This window comes from Chelmon rostratus, chromosome 9, assembly GCF_017976325.1.
Source record: "Chelmon rostratus isolate fCheRos1 chromosome 9, fCheRos1.pri, whole genome shotgun sequence".
Classification (NCBI taxonomy): Eukaryota; Metazoa; Chordata; class Actinopteri; order Chaetodontiformes; family Chaetodontidae; genus Chelmon; species Chelmon rostratus.
The window spans coordinates 6,296,637-6,322,028 of record NC_055666.1 but is presented as its reverse complement, the minus strand read 5'-3'; the positions used below and the strand labels follow the sequence as shown (position 1 = coordinate 6,322,028).

Sequence of the window (25,392 nt, the reverse complement as noted above, 5' to 3'; positions counted from 1 at the left end):
TTAAGTCTGAAGTGTTTTCAGTTGCCTAAAAGATGACTGAGAAGCACAGTAGTGTGCAGACATGCCACAACACACCACCAATGTGCTGGTCGTGATGTATGAACTGGATTTTTAGGAGGCTGTTAGTGTTTCAGACATGGTGCATAGTGCTTGAGTAAAGTCTGCATGTGTTCTGTTCAACCAGGCGAGGTCTGTCCCACCTGCATTCACTTTTTGTTTGTCCACTAGGGGGCAGCACAACAAGTTGTAGACACAACGTTCTACCAATTTATAAAAATGTTAGAGCGAATGAAGAGAAAAAAAGTGGCTTACTGACACACTGTCTTGTCTGTTTGAAACCAGGCTGGTGAGAGTGAATTTGAACAGGAAAGTTATGGGATGTAAAGCCAAAACAAGCAACTGAAGGTTGCTGAATGAAGCCCCACAGCTCCACAGAGAATTGTGTGTGTCACTCACGCCTGTGCACATGCAGTCTAAATGCAAAGTTGTGTAATGTGAAGTTCAGTGTATGTACTTGTGTGTTCACTGTAGCTCCCGGCCAATAAGAATCTGTCTTTTCTACTTTTTATGTAAAATGGCAGGTACCTCACTAAGAAATGGCCTTGCCAACTGTGTGTGTGTGTGTGTGTGTGGCCATGTATTACTCATAATGCAAGGACATAAATCTGTTTACGCAGACATGCATTCCTTATGGGGACAAAATGCAAGACTCTTAAATGTGAATTATGAAATTTTAGGGCAAGACTTGGGTTAAGGTTTGGGCTAAGGTTAGGTTAAGGCAACGAGTGGTCATGGTTATGGTTAGGGTAAGCCGGCAGGAAATGAATGTAAGTCTATGTAATGAAAAATGATGTGTGTGTGTGTGTGTGTGTGTGTGTGTGTGTGTGTGTGTGTGTGTCGCCTCAGGAAGGAAGAAGTGGTTCAAAGAGCATCTGAAACCTTGATTAAGGATGTGCGTAATCAGAACTGAAGACCAGCGACAGTCTGATGCTGCCTGGAAGGGCCTGACACACAGGAGGAGAAAATAGCCAGAAAACAGCTAAACACACACACACGCAAAGTGAAACACACCCACCACACACACAAACACAGATAACAGTAATTCTCATAGCTCCTACGTGAGCTACATGCAGGTTTAGAAGCTTGAACCTCTCAGCTGACCTACCAACGGTCTCCTTTGAAGGTAGAAGTGCAGGTTGTGACTGGCCAACCATGAGACAAAATTCAGACATTGGTGCCTGTGGCCAGTTTTCCACCAGCCAATGGAAAAGAAAATTAAAATGAAATGAAATGGAAATAGAAAATTCAATGGCAAATTCATCCCATAATTAGAGTTATTTCATAGTGGCAGACTGATTGATCAATGATACAACAGACAGACACTGCCATCCCATGGCGTGAACCATGCCTCCACTGGATTCAAATACCTTGTGTCCCCCTATGGACACATGGACAGGGTGCACATTTTAGAAGAATTAGAAACAGAGTGAGTTGTTCCGTACCAGAGTCACCTGTAAACACCTGCTGCTGATGTTAGCTTTAACTTTGGTTAAATTTGACCATGTCGTGACGTAATGAGAGCCACATCATCACGTCCGACTTGTCTAATCTGTAGATAGATGTTGTGTACAGAATACAGATACATGCAAACAGAGCCGAGCTGCTGAGGACAGCTGTGACAGAGCCCAGGCTGCAGCCACGCTGCCCTCTGTGTGTCCATAGGACGAGCAGAAAATAAATGGACTTCGCTCATCTTCATCACACACTGGAAATGTGAGAGCTCCCTGAGGGGGTTCCTGCTGTGATGCTCAGGCTGGATTATTGCTGCAAGCTGCAGGGACTTTATGAACACAGAGGAACATCTGCAGCTAAACGATCAGAAAACAAAGCACACAGGATACTGCAAGACTGTTCTCACCAGCCAACAAATACGAAACTGGTTGTGCCTTTCAAATGATCAGAGCAATATGGATCATTAGAATCATTAAAACAATGTGAATAATGAGAAATCTTTCATTAGGGACGGCAGAAGTAGGAAGTGCAGCAAAGCCTGGATATTTGGGCATAAAAAGTGTGACTGTGACACCTCTTTTCTCTTGGCTTCAACTCTGTACTTAATACAAAGATATGGAAGTGATGCAAGAAAAAATGGAGATTATTAAAAACACCTTACATCAACCTTGTCACCTCACTCTTGGAGTATGCATATTGAACTATTTCAACAAAGTGTAGCTGCCAAAACTCAACCATGGGCACCATTTTTGGAACTCCCATATGGCTCCATGTGAAAGACATTTTTTGTTTTTGTTTTTTTTAGCAGGGTGCTACTTATCTGCTTTATAATATACTCAGGAATGTGTGTCTCAAAATCCAAAATAGACCTGAAGTTACAACAAAGCGGTAAATGTCTTTCATCGTGGCGTGCTCCCGTTGCGCCCTCGATAAAAGGTGCTGCCAAAACTGCAAGCTAAGGTTTTCAGGTCATGTGAGGTTGCTTCATATATTAAAAGGTCCTCGAGCCAGACAAGATGCTCTTAGACTCTTATTTTTAGTCTATTACACAATGGCAAAGTTTCATAACATCCAAGTATGGAGGAGTGAAGTGTCTCACTTCCAGTTACTCAAGCTGAATTTAGCTTTTGAACTTGGCAGAACACTTGTAAAAAAGCCAGCATCAAGAATAACTCCCTCCATATACACTATAAACACTCTATACTGAAGAGTCTCATGTATCTCGAGGCGCTGACAGCGAGCCTTTTGTTATCTTTTCCTCTGCAAAATGCCTCCAAACTGGCTGGCTTGGAACAACTGTGATCTCGGAGAAGTTATATTGTGTTCGGCTTCATCTTCAGAAAACGAAGGAGAGTTTAATGTCAGCTGCAATTTTCAGCTGCTGGGCTCTGTACGTATTGTTGAATCTGTATGGAGTCCCAAATCACAACCGATATCTGGCCCTCTCTCGCTCTGTTCCATGCGCTCTCTCCCTCTCTCGCCCCAGCCTCTTCAGCCTCGCCCTCCCTGAGCCCCTCTGCTCCTCAATAACAGCACTGTAATACAGGGACACAGACAAGAAAATAGATTTTGCTTGTGTGTGTGGGAGTCTGTGTGTGTGTGTGCATGGACAGAAAGCGAGTGCAAGAGCAGGACTGGAGCTGTGGACCCAGAGAAAGATTGCAATGTCTATGGAGACACTAAGATCACATTTCAGCTAATAGTTTTCCAATCTTTCTTTCTCAGACTCCAGTTTAGTCCGCTCGGTGTGTATTGGTGTGTGAATGTATGCGTGTACACACACACATATAGCAACCCATGCATCTATGTGGACGTGTATTCCACTACAGTGAACATGATAGCTTTTGCTGATATCTCTATTACTGTTGCAATTTCCAACTGTTGTCAGCTGTGAAAAGTTATCTATTCCTCCATCTTCACATGTGTGTGTGTGTGTGTGTGTGTTTGTGTGTGTGTGCAGGGCCGTCCTCACACAAACATGGAAACGAGCATCACAAAGGTCTCTATATTTACCGGCATTACAAGAAACATTACGATTTGAAGAATCCCACCATCGACAGAGGCGGTCAGGCACACATTTGGCTGGACTGATAACAATATTTCAAAGTAAGGAGCGTCCAGATGCAGCAAGCACAGAAACACAAATGGACTGCGACAGAATACACTCTGAAAGCGATCAGTGAAAGAACATGTGCACAATCCAGACGTGACACCTGACAAAAGGGCTAGTGTCTACACTGAGCATGGCCCGCTCTCCTCTGCGCGCTGCAGTTGAAACGAGCTCTGTCCTGCTGCTGCGTTCGGACCAGAACTGGCAAGACAAAACACACACACAGCAGGTGGGACTGGAAATATTGTGGGTGGCAAAAGCTGGTGGAGCTAACTTGGCTGGAAGGCAATCAACAGAGGAAAATCAGACTTCCTTTTATGAAGCACTTTGGTGCAAACTTCTATCCGTGCTATTGCGCACTTTCTGCCAATGGCCTGCCTGGACTCAAGTCACATGACCTGAGCTCCAGTTATGAATCTGATGACTTCAAACTTGATAAAATCAAAAGAGCTTGCAGCCAACACCAACGACTTGTGACTTAAGCCTTTCAACTGTTCTACGTTTTATCAACAGGTTGTGAAAAATAATTGCGGCGCCTCTTAAAACTGCGTTCTGCTGTCCTCTGGCTGAGAGAACATAGGGTTAGAAACTGCATTCAAATTCATTAAATGCCATTTAAGGCTCTTGGCAGGGGTAATGTCCCCAGGAACGCCTGATGATTTTGCCTTTAAATTTGAAGACGCTTTTCTTATTTCAGTAAATGTACTTAACTAGCTGAGTATGTCACAATCAAGTTTTCTTGGCCCTCATCCTTTGTCTGCTGATCCTGAGTCTGCTCTGATACACATATTCACCTAAATGTTGACTGTGTATGTATCTGTCACATTGAGTCAAAACGTGGAACGAACTAAACCTTATTTTCCATCAGCGACTAGATCCACTTTGCTCATGAGACAGAGAGAGAGGCTTGAAACATCTGGTGTGCATGTAGAGAAGCTTTTGTGTGCCACTTTCATTTTGAAAAAAAAAAAAAAAAATCAATTTGTAACCCAATCTTGGCTTCAATCCCGGCCAATCAGATCCTGAGCATTAGTACAGTTTTGATCTAGTGGGTCCTTGATTGCTTCATGGCTGACAGCCGGGATCACATAAACAAAATATATAAATCTATGTATTAACTAATTTGTGATGAAATCAAGAGTCTCAGAACCTCAAGGGAATTTCTCCTTGACACACAAACCCATACAGACCCGTTTATTAGCGTACAAAAGCTGCAATAACTCCTCAACCGCTCACAACGACACACTTAACGATTTGCTGCACATGTCAATCTGCTCTTTCATCACTTACCGTGGAGGCAACACAATAACTGTCTGTGTTGTGTCCTAAAAGCATTTCTGAGCCACCCACGACGCAGACTTTAACAGAACATAATATAGCCTCATTTACATTCAAGGTCTTTAGGCTAAGGAGGCTGTAATAGACAGTGACGGTATATATTACTGGTCTGCTGCTTTTCATTATGCGGCTAATGATTCCCTGTCAAGTTCTATTGTAAATGAACGAGGGGCAAAAAAAAGAGTGGGAGGGCAAAGGGAGGAGGACGGGAGAGTGTGGAGGAGAGAGAGGAAAACACTGGAAAATGTGTCCAAAGATGGCGCAAAATTAGCCGAAAATGTTATAAATCAGTAAATCACGTGAATAAAAGCTCGTATTCAGTGGCTGGAACTTGAGGCAGTAAAGAGTAGGGCTGGCAATTAAAAAACATACAGCTCGACCAAGCTATATTGTTAGAATTTATTTGAACGAGCCAGCGGCATCCAAACTGTGTTGTGGAATTCATGTGTTTCACCTCTGCTGCCTAAACCTAAAACACTGGTGCACCTTGTTTGTTTCGTAATTTCATGTGAAAGGGAATGATGTTTCAGTCTGATTACCATACTAACAGATCACTTCAGATATGTCATCATGGTAACGTCATTGAGAGGCAGCTCCAGTTTTGAAGAGCCTTACATTTATTCATGTTCTGTTTTTTTCCTGCTGAGGTGTTTATGCATCCTGTCTGTCCATGGCTGGCTAGTTTTTACGACGCCAAAGAGAGCGACCGTGCGGTTTTCTGTGAAGTCAGTCAGGCATGTAGAGTGGCAGTTCATTCACCGGTGAACCAGCTGCAGTGCAACACAACATTCAGTTTTTCCCACGTTTGAGTGGTAGAGTTTTGGGTAAAAACAGCCAAAGTCTTGTTGTCACATGTGAGTTAGCTGCTCTACCGCTGGCTTCTGTAAAAGAAATGTCTCAATGAAGGTATCTTGTAATTTGCAGTAATTATAGGGACGCTTCAATTGCAAATTTACAAATCCCACTTTGGTGAAAGGATGACCCGGCTTACTCTGTCTCTGAACTGGCTTACCTTGATCAGCACCCCTCTTTTCCAAACCAAACCAACCCGTCCAGTGAAGGACATGAGTAATAGCCAGTCAGAGGCAGAGTAGGGCTGGTCACTGGTCACGTTTTTTTTGCTACCGATCCTCTATGAGTTACATGGGCTGATACATTTCTGATACCTACCGTGTTTTCATTTCGTTATAGCAGCTGGTAGAGCAGTATTTTGTGTGGGAACTCCACGTGGCAGCGTAACCTAGGCTAAATATACGGTGTGATTATACAGTATGAAGTAAAGAACCACAGAAAGTCATTCTTGTTGGTTTCTTAGTCTGTCAACAATCCATTATTTAAAGAGTCCATTCAAACTATAGAGCAGTGCAAAGAACTCCCACAGTGCAATGCAACAAGTAGCCTGCAGTCAGTGTGGAAGGACAACTGAATATTGTGCTGAGTTAGTTGAGCGGCTGTACAATACTCTGTCTGCGGGTTGCAGAGTGTAGTGTTAAGACTGGAAGCTTATTGCGTGCGTCCTGACTGTAGTCTTTCCCATTTAACTCTCAGTAAAAAAACAATGTAAAAATGTGTTTCTGGCCACCTTCAAAAAAACTTGCATTCCTAAAGGTAGCACATGAGTAGGCTAATCTGTAGTAAGTACATAATCCCTATCAGTTACTTAGCAACAGCCATGGAGCAAGGCAGTGGAGCAAACATGGCGGCGGGTGAAGCAGCATGGCCCAACTGCCGCTACGTACAGCCCTGCTCTGGTCTTAATAGCGAGAGTATATCATTCAGTCTAATTAGAATGCCAATAGCAAGTCTCCCCAAGCGAATACACTTGATGCACACACTCCCGCACACAAGACGCATGCATTCACGCACACACATATGGCCACACATTATTCACTGGTAATTACAATGTCAATACACAGCTACACAGCGGTGTGGCCTCACACGGGCCATCGTTTAAACGCACACACACACACACACACACACACACACACACACACACACACACACACTATCCTTTAATTGCCCTTCAGTCAAATGCTTTAGCACTTATTTTCACACACAAACACACATGCAGTCCCACTTGTGCATTCGTCCATTCAGACTCCCCATGGAGTTAATCTGCCACACTCTTACCACCCCCTCTGTGTTCTTATGCACGCAAACACACACACACACACACACACGTACACGCTCACACGCAAGGTCAAAGACTTGGTAGCAGGTTCATCAGTGTCACATCTTGCTCTTTTTTTAACATCCCTCCCTCTCTTCTTTCTCTCTGTCATGTCCTCAGAGACTTACACATTGAAAAGCCATTTACTCTGTTGTTTAACTACAGTCCACTACTTCCTGCCTTCCTCCCGTTCTTCTTGCCTCTCTCTCCTCTCTTTCTCACCGTCTTTAACTCGTCTTCATCTTTATCTAAATTTTGCTGCTTTTCACATTTTTACAGTTCATGTTTGTCTTCCTCTGGTCTCCAGTGTCGCTCCATCACTCCTTCTTTCCCCCTGTCTCTGGGCAGTCTATTCAGGTGATTGCTTTTCTGTTCGTAACCCTTACAGCATCAACAAAACATGACAATGACATTAGTGATGGAATGGAGACAAATGGTACTGAAACACAGAAGCACATTCATACCGTGCAGCTCATTATCTCTGCTGATTTGTCCTTTGAACAGATATAACAAGAGACACACTTTACTATTAAAGCTAAGCTAAGATTTTTATCATCTGACTGTGGTGCACTGGGCGGCTTTATGTGGCTCGTCTAATTGTGCCTATTTTTTTCTCTGTATCTGTATCTGGTGTTTAATACATTGGTTTATATTTGAGTCAGTTCATTGGTGAAAGCGTCATCATGTTTTTTTAAATGGAGCTGCTTGATATAAAGTTTAAGGTTGAGCATGGTTATCAGGTAATAATAATATCATTATTTTACGGCTGTACCAAAGACTGCTGGGGCATCTGTGCCTGCAGGGTCACACAGGAAGCTGCACCACTGATGCGTTTAAACCCTCTAGTCAGATGCAACTTCAAGATCGTGTGACATCAGTGCTGGGTGTAGTCACAGTCACTGCACCCACCCCGCACACTGTAAAAATCCTGAAAGAATTCAGTGGAATCAGCAGCGATTCACAAAACTTTTCAATTTGTTGTCATGCCAAAATCTGGTGGTCATCCCAAAGTTTCCAAAGACACCAATGTCAGGTTGAATTTTGGTGAATATTACATTACCTTAATAATAAGATCTAATAGTAAGATGAAAATAGTCCTCATTATGAGACTGCCATGCAGAGTGAAATAAAGCAGTTTCATGTTAAGGGGGTTAACTGAGAAGGTTTTAAACCTGTTAAGATAAAAAAAAAAAAACCTGGACCTAGTCTGGCTCATTAGTTGAAATAGGATGGAGTTAAGCCCAGCTTCACGTCTCTATCATTCAATTTGAGACACTATTTCTCTGAAAGATACATACCTGAGGAGGAAATCAATCAAGCACATTCTGTACACGCCCACTGGGTCCTAATAGGAGCTCTAAACACCTGAGAGGGTGGAGCGAGGATCTACAGGTGCTTTAAATATTGCTATTTTCCACTTAAATGGGCCGACTTGTTAAAGCCACTAAGCAGTCTGACCTGGCAACACTTAAACGAATGTAAGCAGGCAACTGGCAGCTTTGAGACACCCGAAGCTCCGTACAAGACAGCTGGAAAATCTAGTTTTCTATTCAATTATCTGCTGCTTTGTAGTCCTCGCTCCTCTCCTCTTTCCCCCATTGTCCTCTCCTCCCTCTTTCTCCGCCATCATCTCTCTGTTTTACTTTCTTCTCCCGTGTCTGCAATCCCCTTTACTTTTCCTTTACACCGCCTTCACCTCCCTTCATCTCATCCCCTCTTTATTTCGAATCGTCTTCTACAGTAACTTCTCTTAACTTCTGTCCTCTTCCTTCACTCTCTCCTCCCCCGCTCTCCTCGTTTCCTCCCCCCCTCCTGTGCCCCTGCCCCTGCTCTCCCCTCCTCTGATCTGCTCTCCTGGCTCAGGCCCAGTTAAATTACCAGTTCTACAGAGTGATGGTGACAGAGTGCAGAACTTAATTACACACTGGCTGACAGCGAGGACTATGTGTTAGATTTTCTCTTTCTCTCTCGCTCTTCTTCCTCTCTCTTTCCCGTTCTTCCCCCACCCCCACTCCCTCATCTCTATCTATCTCTTTGTCTTCTGTTTCCTTTTCATTTCCTCACTTTTTTTCCCCCCTTTGACTTTCTCTTTGTCTCTCTCCTCCTTATTAATGGCTAGTTAAGCCACTGTGCCCCATGATGTTTCAATGTGCTTATTACTGGTTGGTGGAGTTTGGGGTGGGCTGGATGGCTGCAGGTGGAATGTGTTTTGGGTGGGGGTCTATAGTGTAATGTGTACAGTAAGTATAAGGTAGCTAAGGGTTTAAAGATGCCCTCTGTATTATTTATGGGATGATTTGGTTTGTTGTTACAGGCTAACAGCTGACAACTAAATAATATTGAATCCATTAAGAGTCACATCTGTTGTGATTGGGCCAGCATGAGGCAGACAAGGCTCAGACAATAAGTCCATATTTATTTCTGACAGACAGATTCTTTCAACTACATTTAACCACACTGGGTGCTTGATGGTGGGTCTACAGAGGAGAGAGAATGGAGTAATAATCATGTTCTGTAGAATGGGTGAGCTATGAATTAAGGTTTTTTTGGGTCGTTGACAGGGGTTGGCGAGCTAGTGGACCATCACTCTCAGGACGGGCTGGCCTTCCTCCACTGTTGAGTACCGTTAGATGTGCCCATTTTCTGAGTTCATGGCCCATTGGCCGCCAGTTATGGGGTGGGTCCGGGTTGACTAGCTGTTCATTCTGGATGCAGACTGAGGTCCAAGCTTTGAGAAGCCCAGGTCTAGAACTGCCATCAGTCTTCAGCCACGATCTTCCCATGGAGAATGTAATGTTAATGAGCGCCTATATACCAAATGTTTTCTGTCATCTTCTGTTGTATTTCAGTATTTTCATTCATGTGTTTCTACAGTGTATCAGTAGATTTGAATGTATGCGCCTTTGTGTGCAGTATGTGTGTGTTGCTCTCTGTTGGTACATTTTTGTAGGTCAGTGTCTGTTTTGAGGTGTTGAGCATGTGTGTATTTCTTCCTGTACTATGCATTTGTTTGTTCTTTGCATAAGGCAGGTGTCCAGACATTCATTTGTTTCCAGGCTTACTATCCCACTCCGAACATAATCTGTTTATTTATTCGCGCTGCCACTGCAAATGGGCTTAGTGTGTGTGCATGTGTGTGTCTGTGTGGTGCTTAATGTACATAACTATGTAAACATACATGATGTGTGTGTGTGTGTCCAGCTGTGAAGTTGTGTTTTTGTAATTGCAAAACAGATTGAGATGAAGACAGAGGGGATCCACAGGAAGAGGAAATGTTTGTAAGATGGAGACAGAGAGTGGGTATTAAGTTATAATTTAGAGAAGAGAAGAGAAGATAAGAGAAGAGAGGAAGGAAAGGTAGAGAGAAAGAGGAAAACATGCTGTATACCGTGTGTATGTGTGTGTGTGTGCTCTTTTCTGCCGATGCGACACTAGTTTCTGCCGATGCGACACTAGTGCAGTGTATTTGTGCACGTTTGCATCTTTATGCACATTCTGGCCATGTGCCTGTGTTAAGGGGATAATTAATAGAGGGCCGCATATAGTCTCTTTCCCTCGGGTCCCCTGTCCAAATTCATTACTGTCAAGCACACACACACACACACACACACACATACACACACAGGCACACCTCAGCAGACATGCAAGTGTTTGCTCAAATGTACTTTATCACAATTTCACATGTAGCACGCAACCACACACACACACACACACACACACAAATGAACTCACAGAGGACAGTGATGTACTGTAATATGATGAAGTCAGGCCGACCACTTGAGAAACTAAACTTACTAGAAAGACTGCAAATCCTTACAGTGTTGACATAGCACACACACACACACACACACACACACTCTCTCTCTGCAGATTTGTGTCTGACACCATGACAAGCAGCGTTCGAGTGTGAAAGCTACAACAAATGTTCAAGATATCCTCCAGATACATTTTTAGACATTATAAAATGTTCAACATTCAGAGGTGGCTCAAAAGGAAAACTACTTCTTCCTCAAAGTTTCAGAATGTGTCAGGATGTAGAAGTCTAGCTGAACTAGCGGACACAGAAAAGTCTGTTCCCAGTGTTTGTGCTCTGAAGTTTTCATGTCAAGCCTGTGCGATTTACATACAGGATCATCACTGGCTTCTCATATTGTGCTCATTCCTCAAATCAAATCATTTTCTCTGCACATTCAAGCGGAGCAAGACATCCATCTTTGTAAGTCAATTAAAATTTGACATACACCCTTAATGCAAACACTGCCAATAATGGACAGTAAAATCCAGGAAATACACACAACTTATTGTAAAAACAACTGTTACTCGGTGTGAGTGTAAAATAAAAAAAAAAACAAACACAGAAAATCTGTCATTTCAAGAAAAAATGAAGTTGTTATGGTTCACTGACAGAGCTGTGACAGTGTGTTCGTGTTTGAACGCTCATATTTGTTCTCGTTTGTATTTGTACAACAGTCATATTGGTATTTGTGTGCATTATAGGTGCATGGACATTCAAGGTTGTGTGTGTGTGTGTGTGCGCGCGCGTGTGTGTGTGAGTGCGCATGTAGAGTGGAACCCTAAGGTGTACAGAGTCAAAGCGGTGTCAGCCTTTATCAATATTTGACTGCAGAACCAGAGAATGGATGAATCTTTAATATGACCTTGGAGAACAACAAAGACACGGACACATTGGGGACGAGAGAGAGAGAGAGAGAAAGAGGGATGAGGGGTGACAGAAAGGGAGGGAGTGGGACAATAAGGGAGGAAAGGAAGAGTGAGGAAGCGAGGAAGGCGGAGAGGAACGACGAGGCATTTTCAAATCAGCAAAGGTTTGTAAAATTTTGAAAAAAAAATAGAAATTTGACTTCCAGTTCTTATTTTGTCGATTTGACAGAGATAATCCAGTTAATGACGACAATACATCTTTATTTAACACGTGAAACGTGGGACGCGACACCGAAGAGACCGTCTTATCTTTTATTTTACTTCCATTTCCCCTTGTTTAAACACACACTCACCCTCATTGACATTATTGCCTGGCAGCTACAGACCAAGAGTCCCCCTCTAAAGCCGATTAGACAGACAGAGAGAGAGAGAGAGCGGTAGAAGGAGACAGAGAGAGAGAGAGAGAGAGAGAGAGAGAGAGAGGGAGGACAGAAGAAGGACACTGCAGAAACAAGAGAGACAACAGGGATAGAAGTAGGAGTGGAGGAAGAGAGAGTGGATGATGAAGAAGTATTGGCAGAGTATGTTTAGCTGTAAATCAAGAATAAGTCTTAATTCAGTTTGTTTTTCCTTAAATTCAGGAATCAAAGAGTTGGACTGAGCTCCATCACACTTAAATCTTTGATTTCATTTGACGTGCATCATTAAGTTTTTAGGTGAAAGACCGTTTATTAAGCTTTGCTGAGAAACATGGGGGAAAATCCTGGCTAGCCTGGCTCTGTCCAGAGGTACAAACACCTCAAAAGTCTCAGAAATTAAGATATTACATATTGTCTCTTTAATTCTTACATTGACAGAAATGTAAAAATGTGGTTTCACAGGGAGTTTCAAGGTGGAACTTCCTTGGCCAGGCGCAGTGACTTCCTGGGATCTCGGCTGGTCGCCATCCAACCTCACAGTGGTGACAGACTCCAAGGCTGTGTCTAACATCACTTCCTATTTGCTGTATAGCACTATAATTACCCTCTGCCATTTCATTCATTACATTTCATGTATAGTTCCCTCAAAAAGTCTCATAATGGCACAGACACAGCAGTGTGCATGCATCTCAGTGGACTCCTCCCCACTGAATAAATGACTCAACAGTTTCTGGGACATAGTGAGTGTGAATGAGGTTATGGATTCATGAGGCGTGGATCTCCTCATCTGACGCTCAAAATGCATGTATTTCCCAAAATGTCAAGCTATTGTTGAAGAGCATCACCAGTTCAACACTGTCAACGTATCTGCAGGGTTTTCTCTGAATTAGTGGTTCCTGTTGCAGAGTGTTACAGTATGATGCTGCTGACTTTTGGTCATGTCTTCGCCGTGCGGCATAACGGCGGTGGAGCTGAAAACAAGTAGGGATTTGGAGAAATACGTTATCAGTGGTTGTTGCATCAGTCCCAACCACTCCGATCGGCTCTCTCCTCTTCCCTGTTTCCACAGCACCGAGCCACAGGGCACACAGACAGACAGACAGACAGACAGAGGCTCTGCCACAAAGGCTTCTCCTGAGAGAAAACTGATGTCCTCGTTCAGGAGGAGCAGGGACACAACGAGGGAAAACAGCACCTTTGCTTCTGTTAGCCGGGGAGGAGAGAACACATCGTGTTGCTCTGGTCTCAGATGATCCACTTGCCGAGCGTAGAGAACGGCACAGTGATAACAGACGCATCAGGGGAGAGTGATGAAATGCACCATCATTAAAGATGGAGCGCTAAGTCCCGCTTCACTTTCTGGAAACAAGTGTCTAAATGATGTGATTCAAATTCAGAAGTGTTAGATTCAAATACAGTGCATAGTGCAGAGAAGTGCCATCTCAAAGGGCTGATTACTTTTTCCAGTGCACGCCACTGAGAGCAGCAAGTATCTATGGTGGTCGGTAAGCTATAGCTGTAGTTGAAGCTACATGTAGCCATTCAATTAGAGCAAGCTGAAGCATGCACACACACACACACACACACACACACACACACACACACGCAGCAGGCCTCATGAACAGCCTTTTATCTTTAGTTTGAGAGGGGTATCAAAAGGGCAACAGTGTGTGTGTGTGAGAGAGAGAGGTAGAGAGAGACGGTGTATTGTAATTGGTGTGTGAGCAGAAAACACACACACACACACACGCAGCAGGCACAACTGAATGTAAAGTGGAGAAAAGTCAAGTGGATGTCTTTACATGACAAAGCCACTTGTGTTAATTAGTCAAGCGGGCAGACGCGGTTGCTAGCAGTGCTGCAAACACAGAAAAGTGTTCACGCTAAATGTCACGATGGGCACGCACACACACATACACACACAGATTCCACACGGTGGAATTATCAATGCCAATGCCACATGTGCACGCAACATGAATATTTCTAGTTGGGTGTGTGTTGGTTGTGTTTCTGCCCACTCAGAGTCACCTGCACAAGTGTGGAGCTAAAGAGCAGAGGGGTATAGCATCAGCGTATCTCAATATCAGGTTTGTAATAAAACGTTTATTATTGAGTCCTTTGAAAAGATGCTAAGCTCAACATTAATTGCGAAAAACAGCAATTCCATCATTAACCATACGTAGCACATTGCAGTGCTGTTTGGTAGAAGAGTAACTTTGGCACTTTGGCAGCTGATTAAAGTAACAGTTCAGCTAGCAGGCTAGCTAACAGCTAACCATAAGCTATTAGAGCAATGTAGTAGCTATAAGAAATTAGTTACAATTACTAGTTACTTCTGTCAAAGCAATTTGATTACTTTACCAATGACTGCACATAAAAGTAATTAGTTACCAGGGAAAGTAACGTCTGTCTGTCAAATTGTAGCGATCATTGTACCCGTTATGTTATGAACACTCCGGACCACCAGAGGGCAGCAATGACTAGTGTTCCTTGCTGTAAGCTATCTTGTTGTCATTAAACGCTGGAGATTTGTAGAACACCTGAGTGAGCCCGAGCTATGCTACAGTAGTTAGTAGCAAATAATTCTGTTTGATGAACTGAAGTTCATTCACTTTATATTAGAAACGTCACAATCACTGATCACTGATGAAAAGCAAGCTCCCGTTGTCTGCACTCTGATGTTACATAAAAAACTGTGTAGTCCGGGGAAAAGGCTGCAGCTGCGTCTTGGATGTATTTCCGCGTCATTTTTTGATATCAGATTGCGAACCAATTTGCTCAGGATGCACAAAGTGCACAAGGGCTAGGTAATGTTTAACTAGCAAACCAGATCCATCCCACCTATCATCAAATACGTGTGCCACTGATGGCGCAACTCGCCACCTGGCTTGGCACCGCTGATATGGCGATTTGAGCAGAACATTTAAAAAAAAAATGTTTTTAAAACGCCCGCCATGTTATGTGATATGCAACCTGGGCCTCTCTCCCTGACCTCAGCGCCTACTGTTCATTGCTGTTGCTCGTTACGTTGTTGGAGTGAGCAGACAGTCAGGCTGGGAGGTGATCTATTTTTAATTTCATCTCAACAAAATGTGTGAAGTGGTGGAGAGGTCCACAAACACACTCAAATTGTCATGCCCTCCACCTCGGGCTCCGCCTAGTGGAGCATTCATCACTCTATTCCAGCCTACTCTGATGGGCTGGAGACACACCTGGTCCTGATTCTGGAGTAACTGATTGCAGCTGCGGCGAGGAGTGGCCTGTTCATCATTCTCCCCTCTATTTAAGAAGCCTGCTGACCACTACTCGACGCTGGATCGTAAAAGCTCATCAGTTAGTCTGTCTGTTGGTAGTAATCATAGATTATCTTGCTGAAAAGGAATACGCTCTAACTCTGGTTTTTGTGCTCTAGATTCCCTCCTCGCTGCCTGGTCTCATCTGCCATACTGCAACCTGTTCTGCTGCATTTCCTGGCTCCATTTCCACATCATCCACCTCCACCCTCTGCCATCCAAGAACCCTCAAGCCCTGCGTCCAGCCTGTACTCTTCGGCCCCCACCTATTACCCCTTGGTATTGTGTTCAGTTCTTGGCTCGTCCAGCCAATAAACCTAGGTTAGGTATTTTCTGTTAGTGTTTATAGTGTTTTGGTTATTGTTGTACAAAGTAGTTCTCATTAGTTATCCCTCCATATTGTTTTCCCCACTAGACCGTTGAGGTCTGTGTTGGTTTTCAGTTGTTGTAATTTTCGGTTTAGTATTGTCTTTTCCCGTTAGAGGGCGCTAGTAGTTTGTGTCTATTTAGTTTTCCTATGCCCTGTCTGCATAGCGTTTTCTGTTATAAACAAAACTCATTATTTGCCAAACCTGCGTCTGCCGTGTCTGTGTCTGCACCTGAGCCTCTGAACCCCGAAACGTGTCACAAATCTACACTTTTAAACCTTTGTTCTACTGCAAACCGGTCCCTGACAGTGTCGATACCTCAGCAAATGAAAAAACAGACATGCTTGAAAACTACCTCGCAAATGAAGTTATTTGTTGCAGCTCCGCCATGATGTTACATCATTAACTGCACCGTTCAGCATCCCAGGCCAAACACAACTGTCTCTGTCTATCTCCAGCTGCTGTACTACAATAAGAGCTTATAAATGTTGAATATCTCTCATCCGCTGCTCTACTTCTCTTGTTCTCTGTCACTGTCTGCATTCCCCACAATGGTGAATAAGTAATTTGCCTCTTCACCCTCAGCACTTTGAGCAACGCCAAGAGTAATGGCAAAGAAATTCGCTCCTCGAATAACCACCCAAGTCTTTCTGGCTCGCCAGTACTGGACGCTATTTTGTGTTTTTGCACTTTCTCCTTTATTGTTGACTTTTTAAAAATTGTTTTTATATTTAGCTTGGGATTAATATTAATGCACTGTTTTGAACAAAGTAAAAGAAGTCACTGTTTTACAGAAGCTGACAATGTTCATCATGCAGCAAAGTCGATCACAGCCAAGCGTAAAAACCGAGTGCGTCGACGTTTTACTGAGGAAAATGTGGCTGCATAGAGAACAGAAAAACCTGCTCGACTTCAAATGCTTTCTACCTGCAAATTAGATGTAGTGTGCAGGTGGTGCGTGTGTGTGTGTGTGTGCCAGTAGAAAAGACAGCTCACTATGTGTGTCTCTTTTCTCAAAGCTAGTCAGCAAATACAGAGAAAACTAAGTTTCTACATTATATAGTGTACAATGCAATTATGTCTCACTCCACACTGAAGCATGACACACACACACTGTTATCTTTGCTCTGCTTTGCATGCTAGGAGTTAATTTGCGATTAGATGAAACTCAGATCTAATCGCTCTTTGATCTCAGGTTTTAGCTGCGTCAGAAAACACTCTCGCGCACGCAGAGAACCATTCACACACATAAATACAAGGGCATCCAGTGGCACTCAATCACTCTGACACACACATAATGTACAAACACACACACACACACACACACAGAGCGAACCATCTGTATCAGCACATCATGTGGAGCTCTTTACCGACTCTTAAAGCGAAGCAGGTGGGCCAGAAGTAAGAAACAGAAAACAGCATAAAGAAAGTGTAGCAGGAGTGATGTGAACCCGCTCGAAGAGCTAAAAAACAACACAATATAGAAAAATCAATACCATAGAATGGTGCTGTTATGCATTTTAGCACAATCTTTCTTATTATAGTTCCTTCCTCGTTGCTCTCGGTCTCCCGCTTACATTTATTCCCTTTTAATTCCCAAGTATTGAGGAAGACAATGCAGCACGTAGACACATGCAGACACCGCATACAGACCACTCTCTAGCTTTATGTTTGATTTGTTTGTCTCTCCCTCTCTTGCTGGATCAGCCCAGCAGGGATCTAGATAAGAATCTGCGTTATCTTCCTGCTCGCCATCTCGGCTAATCTATTGGTTTTGTCTGGAGCGGTGCAGCAGTTAAGATCTGGCCTTCGCTGCGACGACGAGGAGAGATGGAGCGACGATGCAGCAAGGAGGATGCAGTAGCTGAGTTTGAATTCTCTATAACGTACACACGGAAACGTACACACGTGTAAATGCAGCCGCGTGTGTGTGGCTGACCGAGTGTTTATGCGTGGGATTGTGTGTGCAGGAGGGAGGGGGTGTGATTCTGCCTGTGTGTGTGTGTTTGAGAAATGTGCCTGCATGACTTCCAGGCATTATTTTCAGCATTGTCATGCCGGCGCAGCAACTGTCGAGCTCATTAGCACTTTCAGGAAAATGGGCTAATCTAAGAAACAGTTCTGCCTTTGTGTAAATGTAGTTACTTCAACACCATTAGCTTCACTGTGATTTCTGCGTGTCTACAGTCTAGAAGAAAATAATACCTTACGTAAATAGATGCTCTTGGAAATGGAAATGCATACTATTCTTTTTTTACAGATGGGTTAAAAGAAAGAAAAGTAGACTTGAATAAATGAGTGGTGATATGTGATGAATACTGATGCTTCCTGTCAGGGCTCAGTCGCAAAGCTCAACCCATTTAAACACCTACAGTGCTAGAGGGTCTGGAGAGATGATCACCATTACTGATAGAGGTGGACAGACCTTTACTCAGACTGGACGTGACCTTAAATCATGAATAGCCTCTACATGTTGATCAGGTTTTTTGTAAAATAAGGCTCAATAAAACCACCAATGCATCTTAAATAACTCTCATTCCAAACGAGTGTTGAACAGTTGTCATTGGGTTATGGATTGATATAAACTCGCCCTGCATATAGAGTATGGATCTTAATAACGTACATACTTTATGTAAATTAGACATTGTTAAAATATACACAGGATATTCCCTTATATGGTATGACAGCAAGTAGTGTGCACAGCAGCAGGATTAGGACTCCCTGCAGTGGGATAATCAGCACAGTGGTGGTGTGAATGAGGAAAAATATAATGAAATTCTGCACATAATTACTTTATAACTGTAGTTACTCTGTACTTTCAGCACATATTGAATTGCTTCCCATTGCATTGCCTCCTGCGAGCTGCTGTAAATATTGTAATATGCATTCTTCATGATCTGCCTCCATTTGGTCGTGTCTGCAACTCTCAGCTGACAAAAGACTGCACAAGAGTAAATTCTCGTGCACTTTGCCTTACTTGTGCGCGTTGGGGTGTTGCAGCGTGAGAAACCCTCTTGTCATCAGACATCAACCCAGCTGAAGGCACCGAACCAGCCCGGCTTCAGGGCTGGTGATACATACAGTAGCTGACCTCTGTGCTGCCTTCGTGAGAGGCGAGTCAGGATTTCCCTACAGGGATCAGATATACGTTGGATCACAATGTCATTGCATTTTCTCTGTAGCCGCCACTTATTTATTATTCATGTGTTTAGCTATATAAAAAACACTGTAAAGTGTCTCCTCACCCACCACCACCCTCCTCTGTGTTGTGTCTCATCACAATTTGTCCCCTTTTTGATGCGGCGGGTGCCACATCAAAGCACAGCAGGGAGGCTGACAATAGGAAATGGCAGTTCCTATCCATATGGTGTCCAGTTCCACACACGCAAGCACTGAGGGAGAGAAAAGATCTAACAGCCCATCTTTGGCCGACTGTAGCGGTCGCCCACATAAATGTCCGCTTGGCTCTGCTCTGATCACATAATTGCTCTGTGCGCACCTCTCCCACACACACACACACACATACACAGGAGGAGAGCACACATCCAGGGAGCATATACTGAAGCACACTTAGGGAGTTCACACACACAAACGCACACTTATAACATGGAAATATACAGCAGACACACAAACACACACACACATAGTCGCTGTTCAATATGGCATAAAGCCCACCGCTCACACATGCAGGTATGCCCGCGAGCGCACGCACACACATAAACGGCAAATACCGACCAAACTCCCACCAGCTCGCCCACACGGCCAGCGCGTTGAGCGCGCGAGAGACACAGATATGCAGAAAGAAGACGGCGCGGGAAGAGAAAGTGAAAGCTGAGACTGAGCGAGCTTCAGAGAAAGCAGATCTACTCGCACAAAATAAAGTTGACAAAATTGCGCTGTGTTATTTTTACTCATTGCATTTTGTCTGTTTGTCTGACGAAAAATGAATCACCTTTCCGTTTCACATCATCGCAGCCTGGAAGTTTCTCCACATGGTGCTCATGAGGAGGACGGTATGTGGGTGTCGCTGTGGCCTGCAAGACATTTTGGCAAGTTTCTGCTGAACTGTCCACATCAATAAATCGCTGGCAGCTGCAGGGCTGGTGTTCTGGAGATGACCATGACCTTTGACCTCCTTTTAGAGGAAGTCAGGAGAGGACAGAGTTTCCCTACAAGCAGAAATATTATCATTTGTATATTACATAAGATGTCTTACTACCGTCGTACATTAAACTATCCTAATATGATCCTTTTGCCATTTTTCATCTTTTTAGGAAATGTGCTTATACGCTTTCTTGCCAAGAGTTAGATGAGACGATGGATGCCACGCTCAAGTCTGCACATTTATGTCGATGATCCAGCAGCTTGTTAGCTTAGCTTAGCACAAAGACCAGAAATGGGCCAACAGCTCGCCTTGTTCCATCCAAAGGTTGCAAATTCCGCCTACCAGCACCTCTAAAGCTCACTGATTCACATGTGATGGACTGTTTCTTGGCTGGGAATGGTAACCTCCTGGAGTCTCCACTTGACAGCTTCTCCAGGCCAATAAAAGGCAGATTTGTCACTTTAGTGAGGAGGCGGAGCAACTGTTTCCTTTAAGTATTTGTGCTAAGCTAAGCTAACCAGCTGCTGTCTGTAGCTTCATATAGACCATGACGACTTGAGAGTGGCATCAATGTTCAAAATACTGTGAGGGTGGTGCGTGGGGGTGGTTTGATCAGATATGACTGACCCACAGCCCGCCAACTGCCACCAGGCTCAGTTCACGTGTTGCAAAATCCTGATTGGTACACGTAGGCATGTGACCTACAACTTACAACTGAGCCCCACCCACTTATAACACAATAAATAACATCATTAATTTCGATAATAAAACCGTTCTAAGAAGTGTTTGTGCTGGATGCCGTCACTAATAGCAGGAAGCTTATTGAGAAAATGAGTTTTCGGGGCCTTTCGAGCTTAACTGGAACTTTGCTATTTTTACAGTAGCTCGGTGAGGCCATGTAATGTAATTCTTCGATGCTGTGTGTGTCATTACAAAGGATCCCTAAAGGATTGTAATGGCTGCCCTCAAATTCCCTCGATTAAAGCACCAAGACCTACACTCACACTTACAAGCAAGCAAAATTGTGAGACGGGATTACATTACAGGGAAATCAATTCTAACGGGATTGTTATAATTAGATGACCTGAGTTTGCTAAAAAGTCAGTTAAGTAATTTTCTGTGTTTTTATCACTTAAAGACTTGGCAGGGGTGCATGACAATAAAATTACAAACGCCGCTGATAATATCTATAATTACAGAACCTCTTCTTGTAAAACTGCAGATCAAATATTCTGTGTGTCATAATTGATGCTATTTAAACACAAAGGCAGAATGAAACTCGAAGCTAACCAGATAATGTATAGCTCACCTCTGTGTCACACATACTGGACTCACTATACAGTATCATACAAAGCATTACTGAGACCGCATGCCAAACATCAATAGCCCAATCAAAATCTCTCTGTCAAGCCGATCAGCGAGACACAACAAATCGATCCCGAATAAAAGACCATCAGCAGATCTGTCATCAGCTGGCCGCTGATACACAAATGAGCACAGCAGCAGCAACAATGCCAGCAGCAGGCAGACAGGCTGATCATTACACGCCCTCAGCAGAAAGACGAGAGGCACGGAAACAGACAGACAGCTATCTGAGCTCCCAGATACAGCTTAGAGACGAGCGTTATCAGAGCGCGGCAGAGGTGGCGGCCGTGAAAAAGGAAGAAATGGCCAGAGAGGAGCAGAAATGCATTTCCAAAGAATCAACTTCAGAGATATCAATGCATCAGAGAGGACAAGAGGGGAGAGAATTGTTATTTGACAGCGAGAGGGAGAATAAGAGTGAGGGGGAGTAGATGAGAAAGGACCAGAGGTAGTATTATTCAAGAGGAGACTGAAGAGTGTTTGCAATGAAAAAGGATGACAGTGATTAAAAAAAAACAAAGGGAAAATCAGCAAAAGCCAAAAACTCAATAAAGACAAAGCCTGAGAATTTTCAAGGAGGAAAAGGCTCATTTTCAGCACAGTGACACAGCCTGAAGTGCGCCTGGAAACAACAAACGCCAAGGCTGCTCATCCTACCTGAGTTCCTCTTGGAGATGTACTTGACGCCGTCACAAGCTCCTGAGGCGAGGAGGAGGAGGAGGAGGAAGAGGAGGGATAAAGCCTTCATCTCTCTGTTCTCCGCTGGCACCTTCAAAAACAGGACACAGCGGGGATCAGTAAAGAGAGCGTAGCACGTGTCGTTCTGATTCTCACTTTAAACCTGCCGGAAACAAGCAAACTGCAGCCAGACTGTATCAAAGGTATATTAAAGAGGGTTGAAATCAGAGTTCTGTGCTCCTCACAACTCCTGTTAATTGGAGAGGAGGTGGGAGATTTTGTTATCGTGTCCGACCCCCATCTCTCAGTCCCTGTCACCTGGAATTGTTTTTTTTTGTTTGTTTTTTTTCAATCATCACCAGCAGTGCCAGCCTCCCTGATGCTTTCCTGTGATATTTGGTGTCGTGTCCCCTGGTGGTTTGTCTGTGCTGATCTGTTGTTGCAGGGGGGGGTCTGGGCAGGATTCAGACAGCCTCTCCAGCATGAACTGAACGCTCAAGTTCAAATGCAGTTTTCAGCCAACAGCAGAACATCCTGAGTGGTGACTCTGTGCCCAAAAAGCTGACCAAACCGGGCCTTATGGTGGGATTTACACCATTGCATGTGTCCCATAATGCACTGTTCTGCTCTTGCATTGTGTGTGTGTGCGTGTGTCTTGCAGACATAAACCTTGGGTCTTGTAAGCATTTAGACAAAGCCCTAATGCTCCCCTTAATGGTGGATACAGTGTCTTACGCTAAGCTACAAAATATGTATGCTTCATGCTAATAGCAATCACCAGTGGCTCTCAAACTTTTTCGGACCTTCAGATGCAGAGGACAGTTCACGCCCTAATGCCCCCGTAAATTTCATCAATCATGAACAATGATGGGATAAGCAACTGTTAAAAGCTAAGCTGAATTTTAATGAAATAAAGGTCTGCAAAAATTTCTTTGTTTAATTTCCTTTTGTAAATAATTAATAAATCATTTTTCCGCTGGTTATCCACGTCCCTCCAGCAGGGGCTCTATGCTCCCCCAGGGGGCCCCACCCCACAGTCTGACAGCCATAGACAAACACTATTATTGAATACGCAATGCAGCGTTATGCTAAACTTCGAATGACCAAATGAAGAGTGAGGCCACTGACAATTGCAAAACCAGACCTTCAGTTTAATGCTAAGTGTAATATTTGAGTGTGTGGCCTAGTATGACAGTTTGAAAGCCCATAGAAAATTTTTAAAACCCTCAACCCTCTGGGCTAATCTTACTTTGTCTTCTTTAGATCTGATTTGTTTTCAAGCGGATGTGAAAATGTCTGTTTGTATCTCTCAGTCTTTACAAGCTATCAGTGAAAAGAAAATAGGGTAACCCCAAACCTCGTTGTGCGTGGGCTGAAAGAAAGTGAAAAACAAAACGCTTTATTACGACGATGACAGCGAGAGCGGCAGAAAAAAACATTAATATTGATCTCAAGCACGAGTGTGTGGAGTTTTGAAAAAAAAATCTATTTTTTCAACTGATTAAAATCAAAATACAGAAACAAAATTAGATTTGACCATAGGCCATGAATACAAAGGCTGCAGAGGCTTAGGAACACACACACACACACACACACACACACACACACAGTCTTTGAGCCAGCGATGTGAAATCACATTGATAGAATACAATCAGATTTTCTCAGGCTTTCTCTGTACAAACTGTAGTGTTTATATGCACGCACGCACACACACGCACACACACACACGCAGTAAAGCAGGGACAGATCGAAGAGGAAGATTAGCCATGCCAGCAGTCATTTCACTGTGTTTTTCATACATACCCTATGACAATAAAGGGAACTCAAACTTCAGCTTTAGAGCTGATTGAAATCACATTTGATTCACATGAGCAGTGGGAGAGCTGATGATAGAACCTGGCATGGTGTTGATACAAGAGCCAGATATTTCCCTTTGAGGATGGGCAATACAATGATGGGATGGAGATCTAAAACTATGACCAAACTGATGTGGCGAACAAAGCTGAAAGAACAATAATATGATGAAGAATACTGCATGATGTCACCACTTCCAGCTGGCAATCGCTCATCTCTGCTGGCTTTCGAGGCATCCTGCCTGTCATCACTTTCAACTGAAAGTACAGTATACTTCAACATACCAGCACTGGAGTCAGGATTTCAAAGGATTAGTGGAAGCGTGTAGTGTAAGACTTGTACAAAAATTCAAATAATAAAAGGTTGAAAAAATACAGAAAATGCTTTACATATTAAAAATATGACTTTATTATTATTTCAATGGGACTTTAAGCTAAGGAAAATGATTGATGTCTTCCAGCCATGTTATCCATCCTCACTAGCTGTATGGCTTCTGTGGCTTGTTTCCTTCCGTCTGTACACATGATTGTTGCTGAGCTGTACTGGTGTCATTTTGCAGGAATGGCTGCAGGGTGAGATTCACATCCCTTGCTATTGCAAGACAGCTTCAACATGAGATATGCCAATAAAATCCAGCCTTATCCACACATGATGTCTCCACATTTGTTGTCCAAACTAAATACCAATCACCTCTATTGGTGACAAATTTAGCTCCTGAAGTTTAAACTGCTGACTTCACCTTTAAGCCAGAGGTTTTCCAGCAGCGTTTGATGGTTATTCTCCACTAACATGGAGAGAAGTCAATAGTGTTCTAAAACAGTTTTGTGATAACAGAAGAAACATATTAGAGAAGTGTTGAAAGTCAAGTAAAATAAGAAAATAAGAGACAATATGTTCTGTGCTGACAACAACGTATATTCAGTCGCGCAAACTGAAGCCAAGAACTTCATTAACCTCGTTAAGAAAATCTGATTTATATTTGGACAAAATAAAATAATCTAAAGCTGAAGGGAATGAATGAGTTGTGAGGGTCCGGTCTAGTGTAGCTGTCTGATGCAGCCAGAACACGCCGAGCTGTGGTCCTGCGTCAGGGTCTGAGGACTTCTTAAATAGTCCTATAAGACAAAAAGGCGAAAGATCAGAGAAAGAAGCAGTGGTGAGCTGTCTTCTCATATCTTGTCTCGGCAAGTAAAAACACACTGACAATAGAAGTCAGAACTTTTTGGGCTCTGCGCACACTTTGACAGGCACACGGGACCAAGCAGACTTAGCAGGTCCGCGTTTTCTTTGTTTTTCTCCTGCCTCTTCCTGGACTCTCCGGCTTCAGACAGTCTCAGGTGGCGGTGTCAGGTTATGTTATACGTTTGCGGAAACAGCTAAATTGAGCTGTTGTCTTCGGGTAAAGACAGCGAAGCAGCCAGTGTCTGACAGGCAACACGGAGGAAAATCAAAGCGTGAGTCAGTCATATGTGGGTAGTGTTTATCAGGCCCTCCTGGAAAAGTCAAAACACAAACAGA

The 25,392-nt window shown here is 43.5% G+C and overlaps 1 protein-coding gene across 1 annotated transcript in view; it reads right to left on the bottom strand.

The window, feature by feature from the left end:
* Positions 1 to 22,090, bottom strand: part of il1rapl2 (interleukin 1 receptor accessory protein-like 2) — a 329,417-nt gene extending 307,327 nt beyond the window's left edge. The window contains exon 1 of the mRNA XM_041944223.1: positions 22,000 to 22,090. Coding sequence (XP_041800157.1) covers positions 22,000 to 22,090 — 91 coding nt within the window. The remainder of the gene's footprint in view (positions 1 to 21,999) is intronic.
* Positions 22,091 to 25,392: the final 3,302 nt, after the last annotated feature.